Source organism: Fusarium proliferatum (genome assembly GCF_900067095.1).
Source record: "Fusarium proliferatum ET1 genome assembly, contig: FPRO_scaffold008, whole genome shotgun sequence".
NCBI lineage: Eukaryota > Fungi > Ascomycota > Sordariomycetes > Hypocreales > Nectriaceae > Fusarium > Fusarium proliferatum.
Genome location: NW_022194797.1, coordinates 1,361,385 through 1,385,500, shown reverse-complemented (window position 1 = coordinate 1,385,500; position 24,116 = coordinate 1,361,385). Strand labels below are relative to the sequence as shown.

At 48.4% G+C, this 24,116-nt stretch overlaps 9 protein-coding genes across 9 annotated transcripts; 2 read left to right on the top strand and 7 right to left on the bottom strand.

The window, feature by feature from the left end:
- Positions 1 to 637: 637 nt before the first annotated feature.
- On the top strand, positions 638 to 961 carry FPRO_14226 (uncharacterized protein; the record flags this gene model as incomplete). Its single annotated transcript, XM_031219227.1, has 1 exon — positions 638 to 961. One exon carries the CDS (start codon positions 638 to 640, stop codon positions 959 to 961), a length of 324 nt encoding a protein of 107 aa, XP_031085007.1.
- Positions 962 to 1,761: 800 nt separating this feature from the next.
- Positions 1,762 to 3,198, bottom strand: FPRO_14225 (uncharacterized protein; the record flags this gene model as incomplete). The annotated part of the gene is made up of 3 exons (XM_031219226.1): positions 1,762 to 2,268; positions 2,321 to 2,574; positions 2,622 to 3,198. 3 exons carry the CDS (start codon positions 3,196 to 3,198, stop codon positions 1,762 to 1,764), a joined length of 1,338 nt encoding a protein of 445 aa, XP_031085006.1.
- Positions 3,199 to 4,274: 1,076 nt separating this feature from the next.
- FPRO_14224 (putative pectate lyase) lies at positions 4,275 to 5,424 on the bottom strand (the record flags this gene model as incomplete). Its single annotated transcript, XM_031219224.1, has 2 exons — positions 4,275 to 5,095; positions 5,145 to 5,424. The coding sequence occupies 2 exons, from the start codon at positions 5,422 to 5,424 to the stop codon at positions 4,275 to 4,277; spliced, it is 1,101 nt and encodes a 366-aa protein (XP_031085005.1).
- Positions 5,425 to 6,627: 1,203 nt separating this feature from the next.
- Positions 6,628 to 8,207, bottom strand: FPRO_14223 (uncharacterized protein; the record flags this gene model as incomplete). The annotated part of the gene is made up of 2 exons (XM_031219223.1): positions 6,628 to 7,859; positions 7,907 to 8,207. The coding sequence occupies 2 exons, from the start codon at positions 8,205 to 8,207 to the stop codon at positions 6,628 to 6,630; spliced, it is 1,533 nt and encodes a 510-aa protein (XP_031085004.1).
- Positions 8,208 to 8,464: 257 nt separating this feature from the next.
- On the bottom strand, positions 8,465 to 10,972 carry FPRO_14222 (uncharacterized protein; the record flags this gene model as incomplete). The annotated part of the gene is made up of 5 exons (XM_031219222.1): positions 8,465 to 9,194; positions 9,243 to 9,877; positions 9,927 to 10,297; positions 10,347 to 10,618; positions 10,671 to 10,972. 5 exons carry the CDS (start codon positions 10,970 to 10,972, stop codon positions 8,465 to 8,467), a joined length of 2,310 nt encoding a protein of 769 aa, XP_031085003.1.
- A 1,573-nt stretch (positions 10,973 to 12,545) lies between these two features.
- Positions 12,546 to 14,319, top strand: FPRO_14221 (uncharacterized protein; the record flags this gene model as incomplete). The annotated part of the gene is made up of 4 exons (XM_031219221.1): positions 12,546 to 13,082; positions 13,137 to 13,538; positions 13,594 to 13,902; positions 13,951 to 14,319. The coding sequence occupies 4 exons, from the start codon at positions 12,546 to 12,548 to the stop codon at positions 14,317 to 14,319; spliced, it is 1,617 nt and encodes a 538-aa protein (XP_031085002.1).
- Positions 14,320 to 14,618: 299 nt separating this feature from the next.
- On the bottom strand, positions 14,619 to 16,687 carry FPRO_14220 (uncharacterized protein; the record flags this gene model as incomplete). Its single annotated transcript, XM_031219220.1, has 2 exons — positions 14,619 to 15,155; positions 15,212 to 16,687. The coding sequence occupies 2 exons, from the start codon at positions 16,685 to 16,687 to the stop codon at positions 14,619 to 14,621; spliced, it is 2,013 nt and encodes a 670-aa protein (XP_031085001.1).
- Positions 16,688 to 18,197: 1,510 nt separating this feature from the next.
- FPRO_14219 (uncharacterized protein) lies at positions 18,198 to 22,108 on the bottom strand (the record flags this gene model as incomplete). The annotated part of the gene is made up of 5 exons (XM_031219219.1): positions 18,198 to 18,894; positions 18,954 to 19,722; positions 19,771 to 20,110; positions 20,420 to 21,478; positions 21,530 to 22,108. 5 exons carry the CDS (start codon positions 22,106 to 22,108, stop codon positions 18,198 to 18,200), a joined length of 3,444 nt encoding a protein of 1,147 aa, XP_031085000.1.
- A 511-nt stretch (positions 22,109 to 22,619) lies between these two features.
- FPRO_14218 (uncharacterized protein) lies at positions 22,620 to 24,076 on the bottom strand (the record flags this gene model as incomplete). Its single annotated transcript, XM_031219218.1, has 3 exons — positions 22,620 to 22,809; positions 22,864 to 23,433; positions 23,484 to 24,076. 3 exons carry the CDS (start codon positions 24,074 to 24,076, stop codon positions 22,620 to 22,622), a joined length of 1,353 nt encoding a protein of 450 aa, XP_031084999.1.
- Between the last annotated feature and the right edge of the window lie 40 nt (positions 24,077 to 24,116).

The window sequence follows — 24,116 nt, the reverse complement described above, 5'->3', positions numbered from 1 at the left end:
CACCGGCGAGCATAACAACTGATAATCACTATATGTGCGCAACTGTCTGGATGGTCCAGTAAAATGTCTCTTCTTTTTGGCGAAAAGCCACAGTCGTCCATCTACTGACAAGGAGGGTTCACCGGCGTCATGAAACCAACAGCGAGGGTACAATCAACGGCCAGCCTCAAGTCAATGGTCAGAGAGATGCCCGCGTGGTATCGTTGCATTATCGGATGGCCTGACGTCGCAAGAACTTGGGGCGGACATGGGCAGACAATCGCGATGCAAGATAACCAGAAGCAAGCCCTCGAAGTCTCTGTACCTCAGCCTGTGGGTTCATTGTATAGACAGACATGTCACTCTTCCATCGCCCTTGGCAAATAACTACCGACATCGGGTTCCAGGTTAAATGTCAGACCACTTTGGGGTAAATGCGGAGTGAACCGGTGATAGTGCGGGGAGTTTTGTTGCGGGGAATTGCCTTTTCCAGGCGCATTCCCTTCATCCGAGCCGAAGCACCCTCAGCCCGGGGACCAGCCCGAGAAGGATATAAGTAGATTGAAAGAAGTCCGGATTCCCCAGTTTCTGTACTCCAAATCATCTCTTATCTGGTCAGAAAATCCATCTACTCACTCTAATCTCCAACACTTTCATCATGAGCTCTTCCATCCAGACTCTCTCCCGCGGTGTTCGCACTGCTCCTCGTGCTCTGCGTGGACTTACCCAGGTTCGACAACTGAGCACCACCGAGCCCAGCCGCAACCTTTCCAACACTCGTGACTCTGCTGTCCACGATCCCATCATGGATAAATTCTGGGGCAACCGTATCAACGTTTCCAAGACTTCCACCATCGTCACTCAGACACCCAGCATCTCCTCTACCACTACCAGCCGTGACCCTCCTCTGGGCACCAACGTTTTTGAGCCTTCATCCGCCCCTCGCTGGTCTGGCATCTCCATCCCTACTGGCCGACAGTAGATACGCAGTGGCCTCCACACCGCACACACCACCACAAACAAGGCATTGTCATTTTCTAGATGACTGTCCTAACCATCGCGTCGGGATTAATCCCATCGAATGACGATATGAAACGTTCCACCACGCCCCGATATACCATTACTACACCACGGATACCCAGTCTCTTCCTGAAATGAGAAGAAATACTCGCAGAAATTTGTATATACCAGCATCGTATTGAGATCTCTGAAAGAATGAATCTTGGAACGAGCTATGAGGGATCATTGGATTTTAGCAAGGAAAGCACCTGCGATTGACCGAGCAGAGTAAAGGCTTGCCCTCGATTTGTACATAACCCGGATCTGATTACTAGGCGTTGATGGTTCTAGCAATTGTATATAATGATCAATAACCTGTCAATTCTGAATGCCTGTCGCCATGAATAGAAACTAGATGCTGGGATGATCTCCAACGCGCAATGATCCACCACCAACCCCAAGCTTCGGTAGACTTCGGTCTCTATTCCACCGGACCTTCGGAAGGTTTCTTGAGGCCCACTTAGCCTCCGATGCGGGCCTAAAGCCTAGAAGCTATCGTCGGACTCCACCGGAACCTAAATTTGGCCCCGAGTCGATTATGTTGTCTTACTCTAAGTTGGAAAATTAAGGCTGTCAAATCAGGTTAACGATCATTATACGTATACGAGTGTGTCTTTCAAATGTCCTGTAATTTCTTTCTCATGTCATTAATCTCTAATATGCGTGAACTCCCATCATTCAAGCAATTATCAGGTCAAATTCGAAGCCTACTCAGCTATGACTCTATAGGATCCATTGGGAGGCCATCATGAGAACGGAGAAAGCTAGGAGGCTGCCTGAGCCCGCAAGCTTCACGGCAGAGTTACCCTCAGCCTCAGCAGACGATGACTTGGAAGCAGGGCTAGAGGTCGAAGAGGGGGATTCCTCTGTCTTGCTGGTCTCATTCTGATGACCAGGAGCAGAAGAATCATCGATCAACAGGTTGGAAACAACGACAAAGTTGGAGAACGTCTGTTCCATGGCATCGCCGCCGTTTCCCTCTGACTTCAGGCCCTCTGCCGACTTTCGAAGGACAGGGAGTATGGAATTGGCTGTGAAGGGAGCGACCTGGGTGGCCACTGCAAGCCATCGGTGCGTGAAGCCCTTGTACATGACTATGTCGCGAGGGCATTTTCCTTTGCTATTCTCACACGCGACCTCGTTGAAGTCTTCATTCTTTTTGAAGAATGTCTTCAAGGTTGCTGATGCGAGGTTCTCGGTGCGTTTCCTCCACTCGTCTGATCCTTCGGTCTGGAGATATCAGTCAGTAAGAAACCATTTTAGCATCCAGTTAGGTACTTACAAAGTTGTACATAAATGCAGCACCCATGGTCAGCCCTGCCGAATTGGCAGACCACTGGATCTGGTTGATGTTTGAGCAGTTCTTGGTAGCCTTTGTAGCTTGAGCACCATCATAGACTGCCCACGTCTCCTTGTCGATGAGCTCACTGGTCTCGAGCCAGTCCCAGGTCTTTGAGGCATAGTCGGCGTATGTGTCGTTGGATGTGAGCCTGGCGAGACGAGCACCAAGATTGAAGAAGAGAACATTGGCAAGTGCTAGAAAGGTTAGTGACTTGCAGACTGAATTTGACGAGGTAACATACTCGACTTGTAATCGAAGCCAGCATTGGTCATCATGATTTGCCATCGAAGCCCGCCATTGCAGGTCTTCTGCTCAACTTCTGTGTCCCATCTTGCGCGTTGCTCTTCCCAGACCGCAATGGCAAGGTCAAGCCACTGAGGTTGACCCTCGGAGGGTTCGGGATAGCCATACTCGGCGGCTGTGAGGGCAGCAAATGCCCAAATGGACTGGTCATCGTTACCAATGCTTGCTGTGTTGTTGGCTGGCATGAAGTCCTTTCCCTTGCCAACCTGCCATTGTATGCCCTCCGTAACGAGTTTGTTGTAGGTTTTGTCGCCTGTCAATTGCCAATAGTCCACAAAGGAACCCATGAAAGCACCCGACTGATACCAATAATACCCATCTGTTCCCATTCTTTTTTCGGGCAGAAGACCAGGAGTCTGACCAGTTTCATTGCCCTTGTAGAAACTGATGAGATCCCCAGCAAGACCCTTGGACGCATCTAAGATACCATCCTTGCTGTCCAGCTTCATACACTGGACAGACGCAAACTGTGACAAAAATAGCACAAGACCAGTAGCTTTCTGGAGTGCACCCATTGTGTTACGACGGAAACAAGAAACGAGTGTGGAGAAGATCGATAAGGTCACTACAACTTTGGGAACCGGGCTGACGCGAAGTTTTTATCACCAGACAAAATTGTAACGCGCTAGGCAACGTGAGCCGAGCAAAAGGCGCAGTTGGGCTAGCGTAATGAGCGAAAACATTACCCGCCGCTTGGACTGAATCCTTCGGGGCTATACTGACCCAATAGCATCGTGAGTTTCCAAATTACGACCCAGATTTGCTTATGTCAGATGTTTACCAAGACATACAAATTTGAGCATTTATTTCTTCAATGTCTGCAGTATAGAGAATCATTGTGGTTGAAATATTGTTGATTTCCGAACAGTCTTGATCAAGAGGATGTGAGCATGCTTGATATGCCCAGGAATGGATGAAGAGGGTTGACAAATACGTCACCCAAGACCTACCGCCAAGGGAAGAACATGCCACCAAATAATGCATTATCAAGGACGCTTGCAAAACTGGCCCTTCAGGAGCGGCGCGGTGAATTCGTTATTGACCTATTGGCAGTCGACAAGAGATCGCTTGAAGCGAGTTGTTCCAGTTTTGAGCTCAGCCCCAGGCCTGGATCACCGCTTAATTCGCAAAGCTGTGATTTTTGACAGTCATGCAAGTCTCGCATAGTTATCGGATACGAATCACGCATTCTCATCCTGTTTTCGCTACGAATGAGGTTAGGTCTTACGCGTTTCTTGCTTGGCAGCGTGTTGTTTTCGGCGACTACTCTGTTTGGTATAGTTTATGCTGTTTGGGGTTCTGTTACTGCTGACTATTTCTATTCCATCAAGTAAATGTTTTCAAGAAGTTATTGGGTTGTTTGTGGCAACTAGATCAGGAACTCCGTTGACGAGCGTTAGTGACCATGAACATGATGTCGCATAGAACAGTAAAGCAATGTTAGCGTCTCAATGTTTGTCTTAACCCCATAAGTATTAACTATATAGATACAAGAACACAAGGTTTTGGCTGCGGTCGACGCCGTCAACTACATCCGGCCGGTGCATTTGGGTACATTGTACGATGTCTCCAACCCGTTTCTAAGGCTCGCTTAGAAGCCACCGAAGCCACCGCTTCCAAAGTTGAAGTTGGGTTGAGAAGGCTGGGCCTGCTGGTTATCAGACTCAGAGTCTTGGTCCTGGTTATCGTTTTCAGACTGCTCATCCTTGTTCTCATCATCAGAGTTGTCGTCCTTGTTGTCATCATCTGAATCATCGTTCTCAGAATCATTGTTGTCGCCGGACTGGTCGTCACCGGACTGGTCGTCACCGGACTGATCGTCGTCCTGAGAGCCATCGTTGGAGGTCTCAACAGGGTCAGCAACTTCAGATGCGGCAGGGGTCTCAGAGCCATCGGCAGGAGTAGTAGGGGTAGCAGGGGCCTCAGTAGAGTCTCCAGAGCCGGAGCCGGAACCAGAGCCAGCATTGGAGTCGCAGGTGCCAACCTCCTTGGGCTCACTGCCGTCAGTGACACCCTCGAAAGTGATGCACTCCTTGGGAACGTTTGTGAGCTGGATGCCGGAGATCTTGGCGGTGTCACCCATGTTGGAGTTGATGCCGACGAGGATCTTTCCGTTGCTGGCAGAACCACCAGAGATCTCGACGTGGCGGGCGGGCATCTCCTTGCAGTTACCGCAGCTGCGGTAGAGCTTACCAAAGTCAGAGACCTCGAAGTCCTTGATGATGACGGTACCTCCACCGTTGTGCTGGATGACCTTGTCCTCGGCGCCGGTAGCGCCACCACCGTTGATGGTAGTGGTCTCCCCATCTTCCTGCTTCTTGATAGAGAAAGCATCCTCGCAGACGGCGTCCCAGACAACGTTGTTGAGAGTGCAGCCACCGTTGCAGTGAACACCCTCAATCTGGTTGGGACCTGTAACAGTTAGGACTGGCAGGTAATAAGAACGACCGGCTGAACTTACCAATGCGGACGTTAGAAAGAGTGGCACCCTTCTCGAGGATAAAGACGGCATCAGAGTCACCGCCCTCCTCCTGACCAGTGCAAGAAACACCACGGTCGAAGATAGCATTGCCGCCGTCGAATGACTCGCCGGCAGCGATGGTCATGGGAGCATCGAGAACACTGCTTCCACCAGAACCACCGGAGCCACCCTCGCTATCCTGACGGCGGGAGAGGGATGGAGCTCCAGTAATGAGAGGAGCGGGAGCGGCATAAGCACCAATGGCCAGCGTGGCCGCCATGATCACACGGTACTGCATTTTTATGATTGGTACGAAAGAATGCTTGGTAGGTGAGGAAAGATAAGTTGAAAGACAGAAAATGGTATCAAACCAGTAAATACTTTAGGAATGGTTAAGACAAATAAAGAATGACCAAGCACAGCTTGTCGAAAGAGTGAAATAAAATGCAACGAAAGCGATGATGAGACACAGAACAAAAAGAAGGTTCAAAGGAGGAGATGTCTTGGAAACTTATAGCTTTGTCACTTGCCGGGAATCATTCGTTAACTCAGTGACATACACCCCAGGTGGCCCCAGAAGCCAAGTTTTCGTTGATCAGATTGCCCACATTCCCGAACTCGCCTTGTCGTTCTGAAGATAGGTGGATAGGTGGATCATTTTGCCTGAAACAACCCACCGTTTGACATGGCAAAATTCTTAATTGATACAGCCCATGCCGCTCGTTTCAAACACGAATATTGCCGCCTATCAGAAGGGAATGTTTTGAGAAGGACCCCTGCAGGCAAATGAGACGACGCGTCGATCACTGGTTAGTTTTTGAAGAAATCCCCGATGCTGAAACGCGACCCCTGACTAGGGTTAAGCTTAACCGCGCGATCTTACCTCTGGCGTACTTCGCCGAACTTTACTTGACGAGCTTGTTATGCTTATAATTGCAGTAAAAAGCTTCTTTTCAGTCTATTTTATAGTCATTGCATTACAGGCTTTGTAGCAACTTTAGGTGATATATGAGTTGTTTTGCTGGCAGATAGAATTGAACATGGCGCTGAATCTCACTTGCATGGCAGCCAACTTCTATACGCGGATTCTACAGCATTCTGCTTTGTGTATCTATCTATTTCCGGACATTGGACTGATCTACGTAGTATTGGAGGCAAGATCCTGGTCCGGATCATGACTATTGAGGGCGGCTGCGGTGATATTGGTGGATGACTGCATGTCTCAGGAAGTTCAGGGACGCGAATATCATCTCCAGAAACATGCTGAACCTTGCAACTTAATGAGCCATTTCATCCAGAAATAACCTGAGGCAACAATTCATGTGGTTGAATGTTCTGAAACGTAACCATGGCTGTTTCTCGTACCCACCATGCCAGCCTTGCCCAGCCATTCTTGTTGAGTTTTCAAAGCAGTTCGACAGGGCTAGGAGATCGCAAACGTGCCTCCTTTGGCAGCGAATTGACTTTTGGCATTTCCTGAGCTCTAGTCCCGGTTGCGTCTCCTCCGCTCGGCAGCAGCCAGCACATCACGGTCTACCTCTATGTTTACGAAAACCCAAATGGCCACAGCATAACACGCCTGGCTGACGAAGAACGGCATACCGAGAGCCATGCCGCCAATCCCGAGACCGCGTACCCAGAGCGCCGCCATCAAAGGCGCCCCTAAAAGTGAACCAACAGTCTTTACCAGCATCACAATAGAGAAAATGTGAGGTTCAGGATCTGACGAGTCGGGAGAATGAGGCGGCGAGATGACAGGTGATTTAAGGAGTGATAGAGTGAAGATAGGAAGGGCAGAACCAAGAGCGTAGATAAACATAGAGGGGATTAATATCCAAATCTCACTCGCAATGGCGATCCCCAACGCGCCGAATACAGATGCAACGAGGCAGTACATAGCGTTTCGGATATTTGACTTATCCGCTACCTCAGCTGCATCTTCTTGTCGCACCTGGCGTGCAGATCGCAAAAGCTTGGGAATAACGATGGTGAGTAACGTGAAGTTGACGATTGCTTTTCCAGATAAGAGATAGCCGGCGGAAGCAAATGTCCACTTGTAACGTGCAGATATATACTGAACAAGAAGCTTTGTGTCTGAGCTCGCAAGGGATGTGAGTACAAAGCTGAACAGCAACAAGCTAAAGTTCTTTGGGTGGCTGATGATGATGGTCTTGATCGTCTGAAGGCGGTCAACAACAGACTGAAGTAGTGACTCATGATGTGATTGGGCTTTGATACGAGGGGATGAGAGGAGGGGTTCATGTTGGCTCTCATCATCACCATCTGTTCCCATGTCTATGTTTCCCTGCGTAGGTAGCATCTGTATACTAGGGATAGCCAATAACAGCAAGAATATGCCGAGCCAGAACGGTAGCCATAGCGATAGAGTCATGGTAGATGAAGCTAGTGCAGGCCCAAGTAAGGCTACGACATAAGACACTGAGCTCATGTATCCGAAGTAGATAGCTCGTTGAACATGGTCGTCCGTTAAATTCGAGACAAGGCCGTAGGTAAGAGAGTTGAAGACGCAGTCTCCACCAAGGACTGAGAGCACCGGGCCGACCAAAAAGGCCTTGATTGGGAGTAGGGTATCGAAAGCTCCAACCATGATAGCCCATAGCAGCATGAAAGAACGCGAAAGAAGGTTGAGTCTGAGGATTACCCGACGGCCCCATTTCTCAGCCAGAAAGCTGAGGGGTATAGTCATAATAAAGTCTTCATCATTAGCAGGTTACGTGCTATCGAGCACATGAGTGACTTACCTCCAGCGACCCAGAGCGTCTCCATCACGCCCTGAATCCAACCTAGGTCTTTTTCTATCTCTCGAATCTTGCATAGCTTCTCATCAACGCTGCCATCGGGCTGGATCTGCGACGGATCATTCTGGTGGTAATAATCTATGCAAAGGCGCCTCTCAATCAATCGATTTGAGGGGAGTTGATAGAGGCTCATTGACAGGTTGACAAAGAGGCATAGGGTTAGCACGGAGATTACCGGCGCGACGCGTTTGCGAGATACAAGCTGCGCCGGCATAGAACTGGGCCGACGCGCGTGCTCCTCCATGTTATGTGATTGAGAGAAACTGAGTGTATTATTGTCTTGAGTTCATCATTTTTAATTTGCGAACTGAGATACCGGCTGAGGCTTTATTATTATCTTCGATGGGCAGTTCGACCAAAGACCTCTTATCAACCCCATCAGCATGCGGGCACGTGCGATAAGACATTATCTTATCGACCATATTTATCTTATCAGATACCTTAGACCTCAACCAGAAGTTATCGAGAGGCCCCAGTCTTGACGGCGTCGCCATCATGAAACTAAGTATTTTTGGCCGCTTGTTTTTTCTGGAAGCTTGTCCGTGACATAGCATGTTCTCTTATGTACCAAACACCAGCAACGCTTGCACCGGGTCCAAAACTCACAAGCGCCAGCAAGATCCAGAGTGATGCAGAGAACAGGTTCATGTTGGCTCGGCCAAGTCTGTTCAAATCCCAGACAGCTTGAAAAGTCCACACATATGACGCTAGGAAGTACATACCAACTCCAGCATGTCGTGTTACTAGTATATGGAGTGTTTCATCGATTAAAGCCGGCTGACTAAAGTTAAGTATCATGTTGAGGTCAGCGTTGCGAATGGCTTGCATTATGGCAAACCAATGACACAAAGTGCCGAAAAGTCCAGCAACCAGGTATATTCTGCCAAGCACTTTTAGTTCGAGTTTTAGTGTTTTGCTCGGATTCAATGCAGTTTGGCGGCTGCCAAAAGATCCCAACATTCCGACGAATACGGGAACCAGTAGGGGCCAAAATGACTTGACGGCTTGCATCCACTTGGGCAGATGCGTTGTTGACAAGACAAGGCCGAAATGAATTGCTTCTGACATAACGTACGCGGAAATAGCATGTCTGGCGTATCGTAGAGGGACGAATCTTCTCAGAGGCCACCAGTAGAATTCGACATCCGATATCAAGGTGTAGACAAGATAGTATAACGGCATGGCGACTCCGATTCCGGCGCATTGAATGAGCATGAGCCACAAGGCAGGTCTAGACACGATAAGTACTCATGTTTTCATCCAAGTAAAGATTTCTTACAGTCCAAGAGGCGTGAGTTTGTTTCTTCCGCGATAGCCTTCAACCATGACAATGACGATGGGTTGGATGGAATGGCCAAATGCGTTGACCTTTAGGGCCTCGCGACTCAATATCGAAGCCTTGTCGATCCAATGGCCATGCGGAACAGATTCATCGGTTGGATTAGGACCGTATTTGCCTGCAGAGGCTGCGATAACTGTGAAGACCACATACGTCACCACTAGTACCCATTGCATGCTGCCTCTTGACGTTGGCTCGCAAAGCAGTTCCTGTTTGTATGGTATCAAGTTCTCATAGTGATGCACTGGCAGCATATCCAGCATTTCCCCACCAGGATGTTGAGAGCAATAGCCAAGAGTGACGACTTGCTCATCTACCAGCGGAAGCAGATAGATCGCCATAAGCTTCTTCAGAGGCGTATCAAGTGCTTCCGTGTTCGCGCGGTTATGTGAGTAACGATGGTTGAGTGCCAGCCTGGGCTTGCGCCGAGACTGGACATCTGCGAACATGGACTCGACTTGGACGGTGGTGAGACGTCCTGAAGGGCTCCGTTTGAGTGCATTCACAAGGTTGTTCGTCAGTAGAGCCGCGCTCTCAATAGCAGCGTTGCCACCTTGGCCACCCACTGGGTGGAACTGTGACAAGTGTCAGACTGGTGCATATCATGCATTCTTTGGGACTCACCTTGTGCGCTGAGTCACCCAGAGTGATGATCCTGTCAAAGTGCCACTGCTTGTAGACATACTCCACCAGTGGAGTCATGACGGCGCTCACTTTGTTGTCAATAAGTGTCGAAAACTTCAGATTTGGCAGTATGCTGTTGTCAGCAGACTCGGACAGCGCCTTTTGCAGGTCCTTCTCGCTATAGCGTGGAATAGCTGAGCCATGAACTTTCTCCTGAAGCTTCTGGAACCGAAACCAGTAGACTCGCCCTTGGGGACCTCCAGTAACGAGATACGATGAGCTATTCCTGAATACGCAATGTAGATCGCCTGGGTTGATACCAGGACATGGATTAGAGATACCGAAGATGCAGCTGTTTTCACAGGGAGGTGCTGTGCGCATCAGTCAACGTATTGTTAGGCTTAATGTAGCTAGACTCACCCTCATGCTCGTTTAGGTCAAAGAGCCCCGGCGATAACCTGCCAGCTAGCTTCCACATCTCCGAGCGTACTCTACTGTGCACGCCATCTGCTCCAACAAGAATGTCACCAGCAATAATCGTTCCGTCTGATGTGACTGCACGAACTCCTCCATTGACCAACTCATTCCTCACAATTCGCTTATTTGTCAAGACTTTTGTCTTATCCTTTATGCTGTTGTAGAGCACATTGAGAAGCATCTGCCTGTCGAGGAAGACCATGGGGTATCCATGCCTTCAGCTGTAGAGTCAGTCAAGGAAGGTTCAAGATACGTGAACGTACTGACCTCTCGATAATGCGCTTATCCATCTCTCGATGACAGGCTAGAATTTGACCATTCGTGTCTCGGAAATTGAAAGTCTGTATGGGAGGCGTGATTCCCATGACTTTTTCATATAAGCCGAGCTGGTCTAGGATGCGATTTCCATGAGGTAGTAGCCCGATGCTAGCCCCAACCTGAGGCGCTACAGTGGGATAAGCCTCCAGCACCAGAAAGTCGATGCCATTGGCCTGGAGCATGTTTGCCAGGCTAAGCCCCGTGACACTCGCGCCGACAATCACAACTCTGAAGGGACGTTTGTCAGCCATGGTGACCGCGATTGCTGGCGTCATGAGTTGTTTGGAAAAGCTGTTGGTTGAGCTGACAATGTCTCAACAATTCAGGGCCTGCCTAATCGCGTACTTTGCGCGTATCCACCAGTACCAGGCCTCATACTCGTCCAGGGTAGTTAGTTACCTTCATTATTTCGATAAGGCTACGGCGCAAATAATCGGGAATTCAAAGCAGGGAGGTTCCGTTTCATTCAGGTTGCCTTCACTTTCTCTTGATTCTCGTCTCTTAGTGAAGTTTTACTCCAGCACATAGCTTGATTTGTTCCTGGATGGGAGCAATGATGAAGGGAGACGAACACCCCTACCTAACCACAAGGGCTGTAGATTGGTAATTATCCTAAAATGGCTTATATTAACTAAGATATTAAAAACTGCCAATTCAAAAGTTGTACCTGATACTCTGATTGCCCCTCAAAGAAATCCAGCAGTTTTCTGAAAGTATTGCTTTTTTGATTTGGCGCATACGCGTCTCACAGCAAACATTTTTAGGATGCATCCGATGACGGCGGTCAATTCATTGGCCCTTGTAGTGGATATCAACTGTGCTCAGCCATGCGCGCTGAGAAGTTTCCTTCGGCATTTGAATCCTTTCTCGACTGATAAAGTCATCTCCTCGGGTTTGTTAGTCTATGCATAGCTAATCTCCATGTTTATTCCCCCATGGAGGCCCCGGATCAAGGTTCAACCACAGAATTTGGGGAATTTGGGGTCACGCATAACTCCCCCAACGCAACTGACGTCAAGGGTCCTCTTAGATGCCATTGATAACGCTGTAATTGATCAGCTAGACGTGCCGGTACCCGATTTTGGTGTCACCCTCGAGCTTTGACGTGGCCCATCGAAGCTTTTATCCCTCTGGCGAAGAAAAGACTCATACCTTGTGGGGTAAAGGTTTTGCCGGAGGCTCAGACACGCCTGGAGATTTTTTCTCCGCGCTGATCTCCGGAAGGTCCGGGGTCTGGGTATTGGACGGGGATAGTGGGGGTTACGCGAGGTCGAGGTCCCTTTCTAGGCCTTTTCCAGAGAGGTTTACTGGTTCTACAGCGGTAAATGGCTTATTCTTGGCGATGATAGTGGATGTTGAGGCTCAATGTGAGGCTCAAATGGCTTGGAAGCCAAGCGCCGTTAAGCCGCCCTTCCGTAAGAGGCGTCAACGCGACTCAGGAACGTATTCTTGGACGACTCAATTTGCCGATTTTACCAATCATTTAAGCTCATTAAGCTCAGTCGAGATTACGTGAATGAATTGATCAGATAGCGGAAGCACACCGACGACAATCTCATCTCGTTGCCCCATACGGGGAAAACGCTCGTCCGGCCCGACTCATTTGCTCCATCAGCTCCAGCGCCCCAGAGCAATGTGGGCATCTTTGTAACGTAGCGCATGGAGAAGAAAACTTTGTCAGGATGGGGAAGAACAAAGACTCATCCTTTCAAAGTCGGGGCCCCGGATCCCACTGATTCCTATAAAGCTCTTGATCTGGAGTCGGTTTGTTGTCTCGACAGCTTCTCTGCTCGAATAACTCACGGACATACTGACCTTGCTACCATGGGTATCCTCACTCTTGCTGAAGATAGGCCGACGCCGCCTTCGGTGTACAACTGGCGCATTTATGTGCTTGCCGTTGTTGCCTCGTGCGGTTCCAACATGATCGGCTATACAAGTGCCTTTATTGGTACAACCATCACGCTCGATTCGTTTAAGAAGGAGTTCGGGATCGATACGAAGACTGTCGAGGAGCGAAACTTGATCAGTGAGAACATTGTTTCGCTTTTCATCGCTGGCGCTTTCTTTGGCGCGCTTCTCACTTACGTTCTCAGCCACTGGGTTGGCCGCAAATGGTGTCTCGCCATCGCTTCCGCTACCTTCACGCTTGGAGCTGGTCTTCAGTGCGGTGCCGACTCTAGCACTGGGTTAGGAATTTTATACGCAGGTCGTGTTCTATCAGGTCTTGGAACCGGTTTTGCAAGCAACATCATCCCGATCTACATTTCCGAGCTGGCGCCTCCTGCCATTCGAGGTCGTCTGGTCGGTCTGTACGAGCTTGGCTGGCAGATTGGTGGCCTCGTAGGATTCTGGATCAACGTGAGCCAAGCCCTCATCCCTTTACGCATGGCACGCTTGCTAACTTATGGGTAGTATGGTGTCCAGAAGCACATGCCCGAAAGCCACCAACAATGGATCGTCCCGTTCGCTGTCCAGATCATCCCATCGGGTCTTCTCTTCCTCGGAACCCTCTGGCTTCGCGAGTCCCCTCGATGGCTGTTCCTCAAGGAACGCAGAGCACAGGCCATGAAGAACCTTTGCTGGATTCGACAGCTCCCACCTACCGATCTCTACATCACGGAAGAGGTATCAGCCATTGATCACGCTCACGAGATCCAGAAGTCGACTGTCGGTATTGGACTCTGGAAGCCTTTCCAAGCCCTCAAGGATCGACCAAACATGATGTGGCGTCTCTTCTTGGGATGCATGCTGTTCTTCTGGCAGAACGGCTCTGGAATCAACGCCATCAACTACTACTCCCCAACTGTGTTCTCGGTAAGTTTATAACAATAATCGCATTTTGTGCTAGTATCAATCTAACTTTACACAGAGCATTGGAGTTCAGCATGATACCGTAAACATAATGACAGGTATCTTTGGTGTCGTCAAGGCTGTGATGACCTTTGTCTGGCTTCTCTTCCTTGTTGACCAGCTTGGCCGAAGAAAGCTTCTACTTATTGGTGGTATCACTGGCTCTATCTGTATGTGGGTATTGGGTGCATACATCTACGTCGTCGACCCTACCAAGAACCCTCAGGATCATTTGACTGGCAGTGGTATCGCTGCTATCGTATTCTTCTACCTCTGGACCGCCGTCTACACTCCAACATGGAATGGTACGCCCTGGGTCATCAACTCCGTAAGTCTTCCATCATAGCTACTTTTCCATCGTCTAACTAGTTTCAAGGAATTCTTCGACCCCAGTTTCCGATCCCTCGCTCAGGCCTGCACGACCGCCAGCAACTGGCTTTTCAACTTCCTCGTCTCGCGTTTCACAGAGCAGATGTTTGCTGCAATGGGATACGGTGTCTATATGTTCTTTGCGACTCTGTCATTCTTCGCCTTCATCTTCGCCTTCTTCCTGATTCCCGAGACTAGTGGAATTCCATTGGAGCAAGTTTACAGACTCTTCAAGATCAAGCCAATCTGGAAGGCAGACAAGATCCTCAAAGAGCAACTAAAGCAGGAGGAGCAACAGTTCAGATCTGATGTCAAGGGTGAAGTGAGCCAATCAGAGAACCTTGAGGACGTCAGTGACAAGCGAGGTGAGGTCTGAAAGCACGGTTGTGATAAATAGAATAGAATAGAAAGGGCTATAGACACCAAAGGGCAATAGAATCTTATTAGACTATGGATACTGAAGTCAAACTCCGTGCTGTGATCATAAGTCATCAGCTATAGGCCTCAAGTGTAAATAATGCCGCTGCCGGTGTCATGTATTTGGCCACTTGCTCAGTGAATATCCCCAGTAATTCAGAAGAAAACAGACGGCATAGTAGAGAGAATGCGTATCTAGTCTATCAAAGCTGTACTTTTAAGGTATAACCATACAGCCACCAAGATGTATAATGACGATCAAGTCCTTTCTTTAATGGAGAGGGACTTTAATCCATCGATTAAATCGTTGATAGGGCTAGATTCTTGCAAAAGCCCTGCTACAGACCCATCGAACTGAATTTTTGGTATCTGCAGTTGTAGGCTGTCCGGGGATAAAGTGATATCGTTGCTCATGTGGCGTAGCTCATTAAGCATCTTCAAGGCTTCTGGATTAGCGGCCCCAGGATCTCCGGTTGAGTCGGTGTGAGACGAGTCAAAGTTGACCCTGCTTCCCTCTTGCCCTCCTGAGATACCTGCCAAGATCTGAGACTGTCTTGAAGGAATGTGGCTTTCGGGCATTGACTTCAACTGATCCTTCAATGGCACATGCCTTGATAAGCAAGCGTACCTGGGATTCTGTGCACAACCGACCTGGATATCTCTGAGAGCTCTCGAGACCATATCGGCAGTATATCGAACAGACTGGTTCGGTACTAGCATCCCTTCCCTGATGAGATCTAAGAAGTCACACATCGAAGGAGCACATAAGTCATGGTCTTTGAGACCTTGAATCATCTATGAAAATGAGTTATTAGCTCATGCTGTAGGATTGATTCTGATATAACTCTTACTGTCAGAACTGCCTCTTTGACCTCCCCCCGTTTGTGACTGCTTCCAACCGGTCTGTTCGTGTCTGTAGAATCCTCTTCCGTAATCACGTTGTAGAAAGTATCGCTATGATAATTTCCAGTTCTGTTTCGAAGGTGATCTTCCTTTATTCTGTTGCCTGAGAAGGCCTTGACACAACTTTTGTCCTTCATCAGAAACACAGACGCATGTTCTAGAAACACACAGCCAAGAGACCAGATGTCGTATCTGGTTCCAACCTCACCATTAACTTCACTCTCAGGTGCTTTGTAGGTTTGTGTATAACCCTTAATACCAGCCCATGACGCATGGGACTTGGACTGTGACGTGTTGAACTGAGTAAGACCAAGATCTGCAATGACAAGATGATCTTTCCTATCGCCCTGATAATTACTAAACCAAAGTAGGTTTTGCGGCTTTATGTCGCTGTGCCGTCCATAGTTTCCTTTCAGCGCAACGTGAACTATTTCCTCCAAAGTGCTGGCGGTGTAGGACGAGCGTTGTTTGTGAAGGCTGCCCAAGCTCCTCAAAATACCAGCGCATTGAAGGAAGAACCAACACGCGTCTTCGTAGACATCAGGGCTGTACAAGGTTGGCATTGTCTCCCATAGATCGGTCAGATCGCCATCAGCCCATTCGAAAACGAGGTAGTAATAGTCGGCCCGGCGAAAGGAGAAAAGAAGTTGATGAAGGTGCTCTCTGTCTTCGAGTTTCTTGATGACCAGCCGCCTTGCAAGAGAGTCTGCTTCACTCGGGTGGTCTATTGAGCTATGTTGAACAGCCTTGACAGCGAAGCAACTTGGTTTCGGGTATTTGCCCCGGTACAATAAGTGCGACGGCTCAATAAAGACCTTCGTGACTTTTCCATACCCTCCAGACCGAATTTCAGGGGGATCAGAATCCACGAATGGCAAGACAAAATCGGCGGGGAGTCGAAAATGATCCATAAACTGCCCTTCCTCATTAATAGTGCAGAACAGACTGCATAGTTGCATCTGCTTCATAGTGAAATATTCAGCGTCGGGATAGGACCAAGCCCAATTCCTTGAAGACTCTATCTCATTTTTCTCACGGTCGTATAAGATGGGCTGCTGTCCCTGTCGCTGAACCGTAAGTGGGAGCTTGCTATCTTCTATCTTTGCATTGACAAAGTCTAGTAGAAAATGAAGTCCATTCACCAATATCAATGTAGCCATGATCTTCAGTCTTTTTGGTTTGCCATCAGCTCCATATACCTCGTTGGTAAGACTTATCAGATCTTCAGCCATGAACTTTTGATTGAGTATTTTTTCAACATTCCTTGGGCTTAGAATCCGAAGGAGCTGTCCCAGAGGTATAAACGCTTGCTTACCAGTATGATCAATGGCGGGTGTCCTGCTCGCATTCATCAATGTTACCCAGACAGAGGACAAGTCGACGTCAGCCATTGGAGGTTCCGAATCTTGGACCTCTCCAGACATACTGGCGGAAACCCGATAAGGAACTAATGACTTAAGCCATTGGCTATGGCCCATGTCAGAGATACTCCGAAATGTTGATGTGCTTTCTCTCTGAGATAACACTGAAGTATGGATAGACCCTTGCTCTGTCCCAGGTTTTAAGGCGATATCGGATCGAGATGGGGCTACTCCCCATTCGGGGATACCCAAAGGCTCATGATGAGACACCGTTGATGGGTTTGGTGATTTTTGGCTTCGAGATGCATTGCGACTCTTTGATAATGTCACATATGCAGTGTTCTTCCTCGTTCCCCTCACTCTTGAACGTGGTTTGGAAGGTTTGACCATGGCTCATATTAACAAGCAGGGTCTTATGATATAATTAAGGCATATTTCAGGCCAGGGGACACCAAGCAATGCATTTCATTGTTTATAATGTCTGAAGGCTGATATTTCAACTGTCAATTGCGTAGAGCCTTATTTCCTTATTTCTCTCCAGCACGCATTTGAGAAATATAAAGCCCTCCCTGAACTGCGGCTGAGACCCCTGGTCAAGACATTCGGGCTTTGCATATGGTCGGCCAATGAACTGCATGGGAATTCGAACAAGGCTTCTGGCCACCCATAACAGACATTGGCCAGGATGATGCCACAGCGGTTAGAATGCTTGGCCTGGAGCGGTTCGTGCCGCCACCTCATCCTTATCAGCATCGCGAATCACCTTTTTGCAGCGCCGGTGCATGCTTCTGGCACCCTTCTCTAGCCTGATATGAGAAGACGTGCAGCGAGGGTTGAAAATTCCAGGCAGAAGCGATCAGGTGGCAACCTTAACTTGGCTTGATTGCTCCGTCCAGAGCCTGCTTTTCCAAAGTGTGTCAGATGGAGGCCACCCACAGAGGCCTCTAGGCACAGCCCCCGCTTCTGAGGTTGCCTTGTCTGCCTTTTTTCCAATCTGTCATTTCTGAGTCATATCGCGTCCGTGATCAAGTCTTTTTAAATCAGCCACTTCCGTGTTTCTTCTCCGACTTCCATTTCAAGCATATTTTCATCTCTACGTTGACTTCCGACTTCACCAACATCTCTTGTCCTATTCAGAATGCCCGGGCAAATACAACAAAAAACGGGTGGGCGTGCAATGACCAGCTCATCATACGATACTATCCGCATCAATGCGAAGGACGTTAGCCCCCAAAAGCTTCTTGCTATTCTCGAACGAAGTCTCCCCCGAAACAAGTTCTCCGTCGAGATGCAGCAAGACATATACACCATTCGATGGGACCGAGACTCCTTTAGACGTGGGATATAACACATATTGTTCCGCGCCAAGCATCTTCCCACGACACAAAGGAGCATATCAAACCTTCATACCATCATCCATAACAGTCTGGGGACATAAGATTGGACCTCTTAGACTACCTTGGTCATAATCATCATTATCGTCATCATCACATATATATAGAATCATAGCAGTCGGCAACGAAATAAAAGCGATCGAATGAACAACTTTGACCATAATTCAACGAAGCAATAGCTAGTAAATCACAACATCCTCAACATCCATTGCCATGTTATGTTCAAGAAGCCAGGCCACTCCAACTCGAACATAAACCTTTGTCTGCTCTGGTTCGTCCTCGGATAAGGCGACAAGAAGAACGTAGTGTACCCGGACCCGAGATTCTTGCTTCTTGTCTTTACCAAGGACAACCGCCCGCAAGTCGGATGGTTCGAACCCAGACCCTTCATCAAGTTTGACTCTATCATGCATATCCAGCTTATCCAATCTGAGATTTCTAGCAACTGCTTTCAACATAGTCCTCTTGGCCATTGTACCGGTTTCCTCGCGAAGCAAGCAGTCTGTGCTCCATTCGACCTTGTCAAAAGGTATGTTCGCATAAGTGATTGGACCCTCGTATGCCATCCATGACCAAGAAGGAACATGATGGCCATCTTGGAACGTGATACTCTTCAGAAAGATATTCTGAGGTCGAGACCAGAGAAGACTTCTTGCCAAGTACTGCTCAAAGACACCAAACTCGCCGCGAGTCTGGAGGACAGTTGAAAGGTGTTTCTCAAGACCCAGAATGGCCACTGGTCGGTCTGAATTGTAACTGAAATTGAGTCTAGAATACTTCTCGTAAAGATTTTGAAACAGAGTGATTCGCCCGCCCTTGTAGTACTTGAGTATGGCCTTGGGGAAGTCCGAGTCTGCGAACAGAGCTGATTGGGGACTAACAAGAGAAGTCATTAGACCGGATAGAAAAGACGATGAGAAATTACGAGTACTTACTTTGACAATTTGAAGAACCGCTCACAATGAAGTCCGTTTCCACACTCCCAGTAAACTTGAGTCTTGGTGAAGTGCAGTGTTCTCCTAGACAAAGCTCGCTCCTGCATCACCCAACCGCGCGTATTCAGAGGCGCCGACTCTAAGTCTCTGTTACAATCTTCCATGAATTCTGAAATGTGAAGCAGACCGCCATCAGGAGTCTCTAACGTCGCAGAAAGTGTTGAGCTAAGCTTTGGAGTGAGAAAGCCCTCGTTAGACGTCGCTGCTGATGTCGCCGCGATTGTGCAGTAGGCGTTGCTGAAAACCTGACCCATTCGAGCAGCTTCTCGTCGCCAGTCTTCTGGGTCGTCTTGGATGATACACAACGAGTCTACCCACAAGTATGGGATCTTGAGTGCTCTCGTGACTCTGATGGCTTCCTGGAAATTAAGAGGCAGCTGTTCATGCGGTATCTCGTTACGAAATTGGTCGATGTTACTGGTCAGGGTAGACAGGCTCGTGCTGCCTCCCCAGCAGTGGCTAAGAGCAAGATAACGTAGAAATCCAGAATCATTAATGTCTTCCAAGTGCTCACTCGACTCCCCCACGCGAATCAGTCTAGTGGGCATCTGGACAGCATAGCCGCCAGAGGATGCTTCTCGTGGATGGCCGTGCTCTTTATCACACACGCGGAGCCACTCTTGAAAGAGATGGTATCGTTCAGGGCTTTCTGGAGGCAACAAAGTTGGATATCCGACCTGAACTGATCCAAGATCATGAGCATTGAAGGCTGAGGGAATAGTTAGTATGGCAGTCATGAACCATAGTGATGGCATACCAGGATCGGAGAACAGGGACAGTACTGGCGGACCGTCGCGCCCATTCAAGTTGAGTGTAGGGCCGTTCCGAGCGCATTGTAATTCCTGATCTTCATGAAGGCCAACCCTTTGCGAGACGGCGTATAGAAGATTACACAAGTCACATGCTGACGCACGAGTTCCAAAGTCCCTCATTATGCCAGATACTGTAGCACCGGGCTCCCAGATTCGAAGCCTCGAGCATGAGTCACAGAGCTGACGTCTGTCTGCTGGACTGGGGCGGGAAGCCTCGGAGAAGAACTTCTTTGCAAACTCATTGTCTGGACTGATTGTCCATTGATTGAGTAGCTTGGCGCTTTGCTGCTATTGTGAGTATATGCCATGTATTAAAGTACGAGTATGGTGGAACATACTCGCTAATATAACTTAGTAAGTAGACTGACTCAAGATGAAATGTTCATGATGCACTAACAGGCTTGAAAGAAGTTAGTACAAGATGTCAGAAGTCCAATGCCGGGGATCGCTTGATACATACATTCTGTATATCGCGATATCAGATTATTCGTCAGCTTTTCTACCCTCTGGCAAATGAATCGACGCTCAACTCACGTACTAACTGAACGTCAGCTATCAAGTTCAAGGCACAGCAGCTCACATTGTTCCACATACAGCCATAGCAGCGGTATTGCCTGAAGGGACAGCCTTGGTACTTAAGCCCTTGTTTTGGACACCAGATGGCTTAGGAGCGCTTCGACTCATGGCGTTGCTTTCGTCTGGCGGACCCTGGCCGTTTTGACGATGGTCGTATTCGGCGGCCTGCTCGGCAGTCAGGCCTAGCGGCAAATCAATCACGTTCCTCGGCTGGAGATACTCACCGTAACTATCTCTTATACTCTTCAATTCCTTGTGAATATCCGAGGCACTGCCACGCTCATCGCTGTTGACAAGGAGCATTTTCTCCAGAACCAAGGTCAGAATTCGCTGCACGGCCTCGTCACACGGTGTGTCCTTAATAGAATCCTCCAGGTCCTGTATTCTGACTTTGACCCTAGTGTCAAGGTCTTCCCGTGCAGAGTCCCAGAAACGTCGGTCCCTTTTCATAGACCGGTCGAATTCCTTGTACTTTTGCCGGCCCAGTTGGGCCCAGAGGAGAAGCTCGATGAAGACGCAGCCGAGAGACCAAATGTCGAACTTGCGAGATAGCTTGATGTCATCGGAGTCTTCTACTGGCTCCCCGTCATCATCAAACAAAAGGTCAAATTCAGGAGGGCTGTATCTCCTCGTGGTAGCCTTGGCAGTCGTCCCATTTAGTCGCTTGCTTGTTGCCAGAATGTGAAGTTTCGACAGACCAACGTCTGTTATCATTAGTCGGTAGCTACCAGACCTTTCAGGGAACAATAGAATGTTGGCAGGCTTGAGGTCACCATGCCGATACCCCTTGTCCGCCAGCAGACTCAAAGCGCTGGAGAGTCCGACCATTTGGTCCAGCATCCATATGATAGCAGCCATGCCCTCAGTAGAATTGGTTTTCAAGAAGTTATACAGGTCTCCCCCATTTGCCCAAGGGAAGAAGAAGAAGGCCTGCTTTCCTCTAGTGCAGGCGAGAATTGCTTTGACAAGATGGTCGTGATCCAGTAACCGAAGAGATATCACGTTAGTCATCTCTTTTCTGACATACTTGATTTGATCTTCACTCTCTAGCTCCATTTTCTTCATGGCCATCGAGTACTATGTTATGTTAAATCAAACGTGCTGAAGGGTCGAATCTGGTGGACTTACTTCTGTCTGCTCTGGGACGTGGGCAGGGTGCATCTCGATCTTGGAAACGGAACTAAACCCTGAGACAATAGCAATACCTTTCTCAACCAACGGCAAAGGAATGCGTTGCTGTAGCACGTATTCGAACTCTCTCTCAAAGATAGGGGCCAAGAATGGCCATTGCTTCTGTATAAAATAGTCGACATCATTATAGTCAATTCCTGCTCCAAAAGGAGCAGTAGTCCAGTTTGAATCTTTGGCACTTTTGAATTTGTACCCTTCGCGCGTCCATAGAAGCTCTATAGGAAGATGATGATCAGAAAAGCCATTGGATAAGAACTGGCCAATACGATCTAGCTTGCCGGCTCGAGCCAAGATGAGAAAGATAATCTTCGCAGGGCAGGTTTTATCGAAGATCCGTTTCTTCAAGGCATCCTGATCTTGACAATTTCGTTCCTTTAGAATGTCGCTGACGCACTCTTTCGATGTCAACAATTTGATCGTAGTACTCGGAATGAAGACTTCATCGCTGGAATTTTCTTTCTCCGCATTCTCGCACTCATCCATGAGACGAACTAGGGTCCAGGGTGTCGCAACCATGGCTGGTTCAGTTGATTTGATGTGGTATGTTGGGGCTGTAGATAAGGCGGGAGCAAATTGCAGATGTCGAACATCATTGTGAAAATGGGGTTCAGCCAAATTATACCTTGGGCTTCTGGATGGTCAGCAACAAGCGTCAAGTAGACACTTTCAAGCGCATAATGCCTTACCATGCAGCACTGCCAAATTGTGAAATAAACCTATCATGAGTGGCTTTTCAGGCTCCCTTTGCATTTTCAACGGTAATGGTGCTGAAATCAACGTCATAATTTTGACGTCGTTTTAGCCGATTTAGTCGCCCCCATGACTTTCATGGAGTTATGTTGACATCAGCTGATCTGCATGTTGGCCAAGGCGTCTAACCCCCCCTCATCTGAGATTATGTTGAATGTCGTGTTTGGGATATTGTACCGCTGGGTATATGCCAATGACTTTAATATTGAGTAGGCCAAGTCTGTTACGAACTCAGATTATGGTCTATTATATACTAGATCTAATTATGTATTGTCAATTACGCCGCCCCATAAGCTTGGCCAAATGGCTCCAGCTTGACTCCTTCAATATCAACATATCCATACTTAGACTGATCATCATTATGCGCCATACCCTCTCCCCACTTCTGCATAGATTCTTCAAAAATTCTCTTATGATCCTCTCGGCTCAAGTCAAGAGGGTGCTTATCCTTGCCAACAAGTCGAATTCTGAATAGAGATTAGTCTTCCGGCCAGCAATGATTATAGTTCTTGTGGACTTACTGTGTGCCAGCAGCGACATTGGTAATACCAAAGTTCTGCTCGTCGAGCAAAGTGTCGATTGCGCTGGTAGCCTCGCCCTTGAGGATCTTGGCAGGCAAGTCGAACTCATTAGTCACGGGTCGTGCCAAACCAATACCATGAACCGTCTTTAGAGCCTCGTTCATAGCCTTGACTGTCCTTAAGCCACCGGTGACGTAAGCCTTGGTCTTGGTAAGCTCGGGGATAATCTTCTCGGCAAACTCAAGGAAGAAAGCCTCCCGCTTCTTCGAGCTCTCTCGTCGATGAGAGAAGGCAAGGCTCTGGTAAGTTCCTCCAGAAAGCTCAACAAAATCAAAGCCATGCTGTTCGAGTCGCTTGCAAAGGACCTTGCAGTCGTCGGTGGAGAAGCCGCCTTCTTGGAATTCGACACTGTTGACCTTGATGGAAAGGCTGAATGACTTATCGGGGACGCGGGCACGGATAGCATCAGCAATCTCGAAGATGATGCGAGATCGGTTTTCGATAGAACCGCCGTACTTGTCTGTTCTCTTGTTTGTTGTAGGTGAAAGGAATTGGGCCAAGAGATAGCCACTTCTCTCCATTAGTATTATTTCCATAGCACTGGGATTTGATCTACTTACTGTGCGCCATGCAATTGGATGCCGTCATAACCGGCCTTGTAAAGGAACTCGGCAGCATGAGCAAAGCCCTCGATAACATTCTTGAAGTCTTGCTCATCCATGGCCTTGGGCTTGGCAAAGTGCATGCCCATTACCTCACCCTCCAATTGAACATCACTAGGAGAAATGGGGTTCTTTTGAATGTTGTCGGCGACCTGGCGTCCAGGATGGCTGACCTGTGCAACAATCAAGCTTCCATACTTCTTGCTAACAGTTGCCAATTCCTTAAACGCTTCAAACCGCTCGCCAGACGCGGGTGCATCTCGGGGTACGATAGGGTTTCCAGCAGCCTCGAGCTGGTCATACTCGATCATAACATTTCCGGTCAGGATGACACCGAAATCTCCCTCGCCCCATCGTCGATAGACGTTGATAAGTTCTGGAGTAGGGACGCCTCGCTTCTCAAGGACTTTGGGATCCCATGTTGAGAGTCGTTCCGTCATTGCAGCCTTCATAAATCGGTTCTTGGCGGTTTTACCGCTGAACTCGAATTTGAGAGGCTGGCCCAAAGGGCTTGCGTCTGCTGGTTCAGTAAAGAATCGTCTTGGTGCCATTTTCAGATAATATTATTTTACAACTGCTTGCTCTATTCCC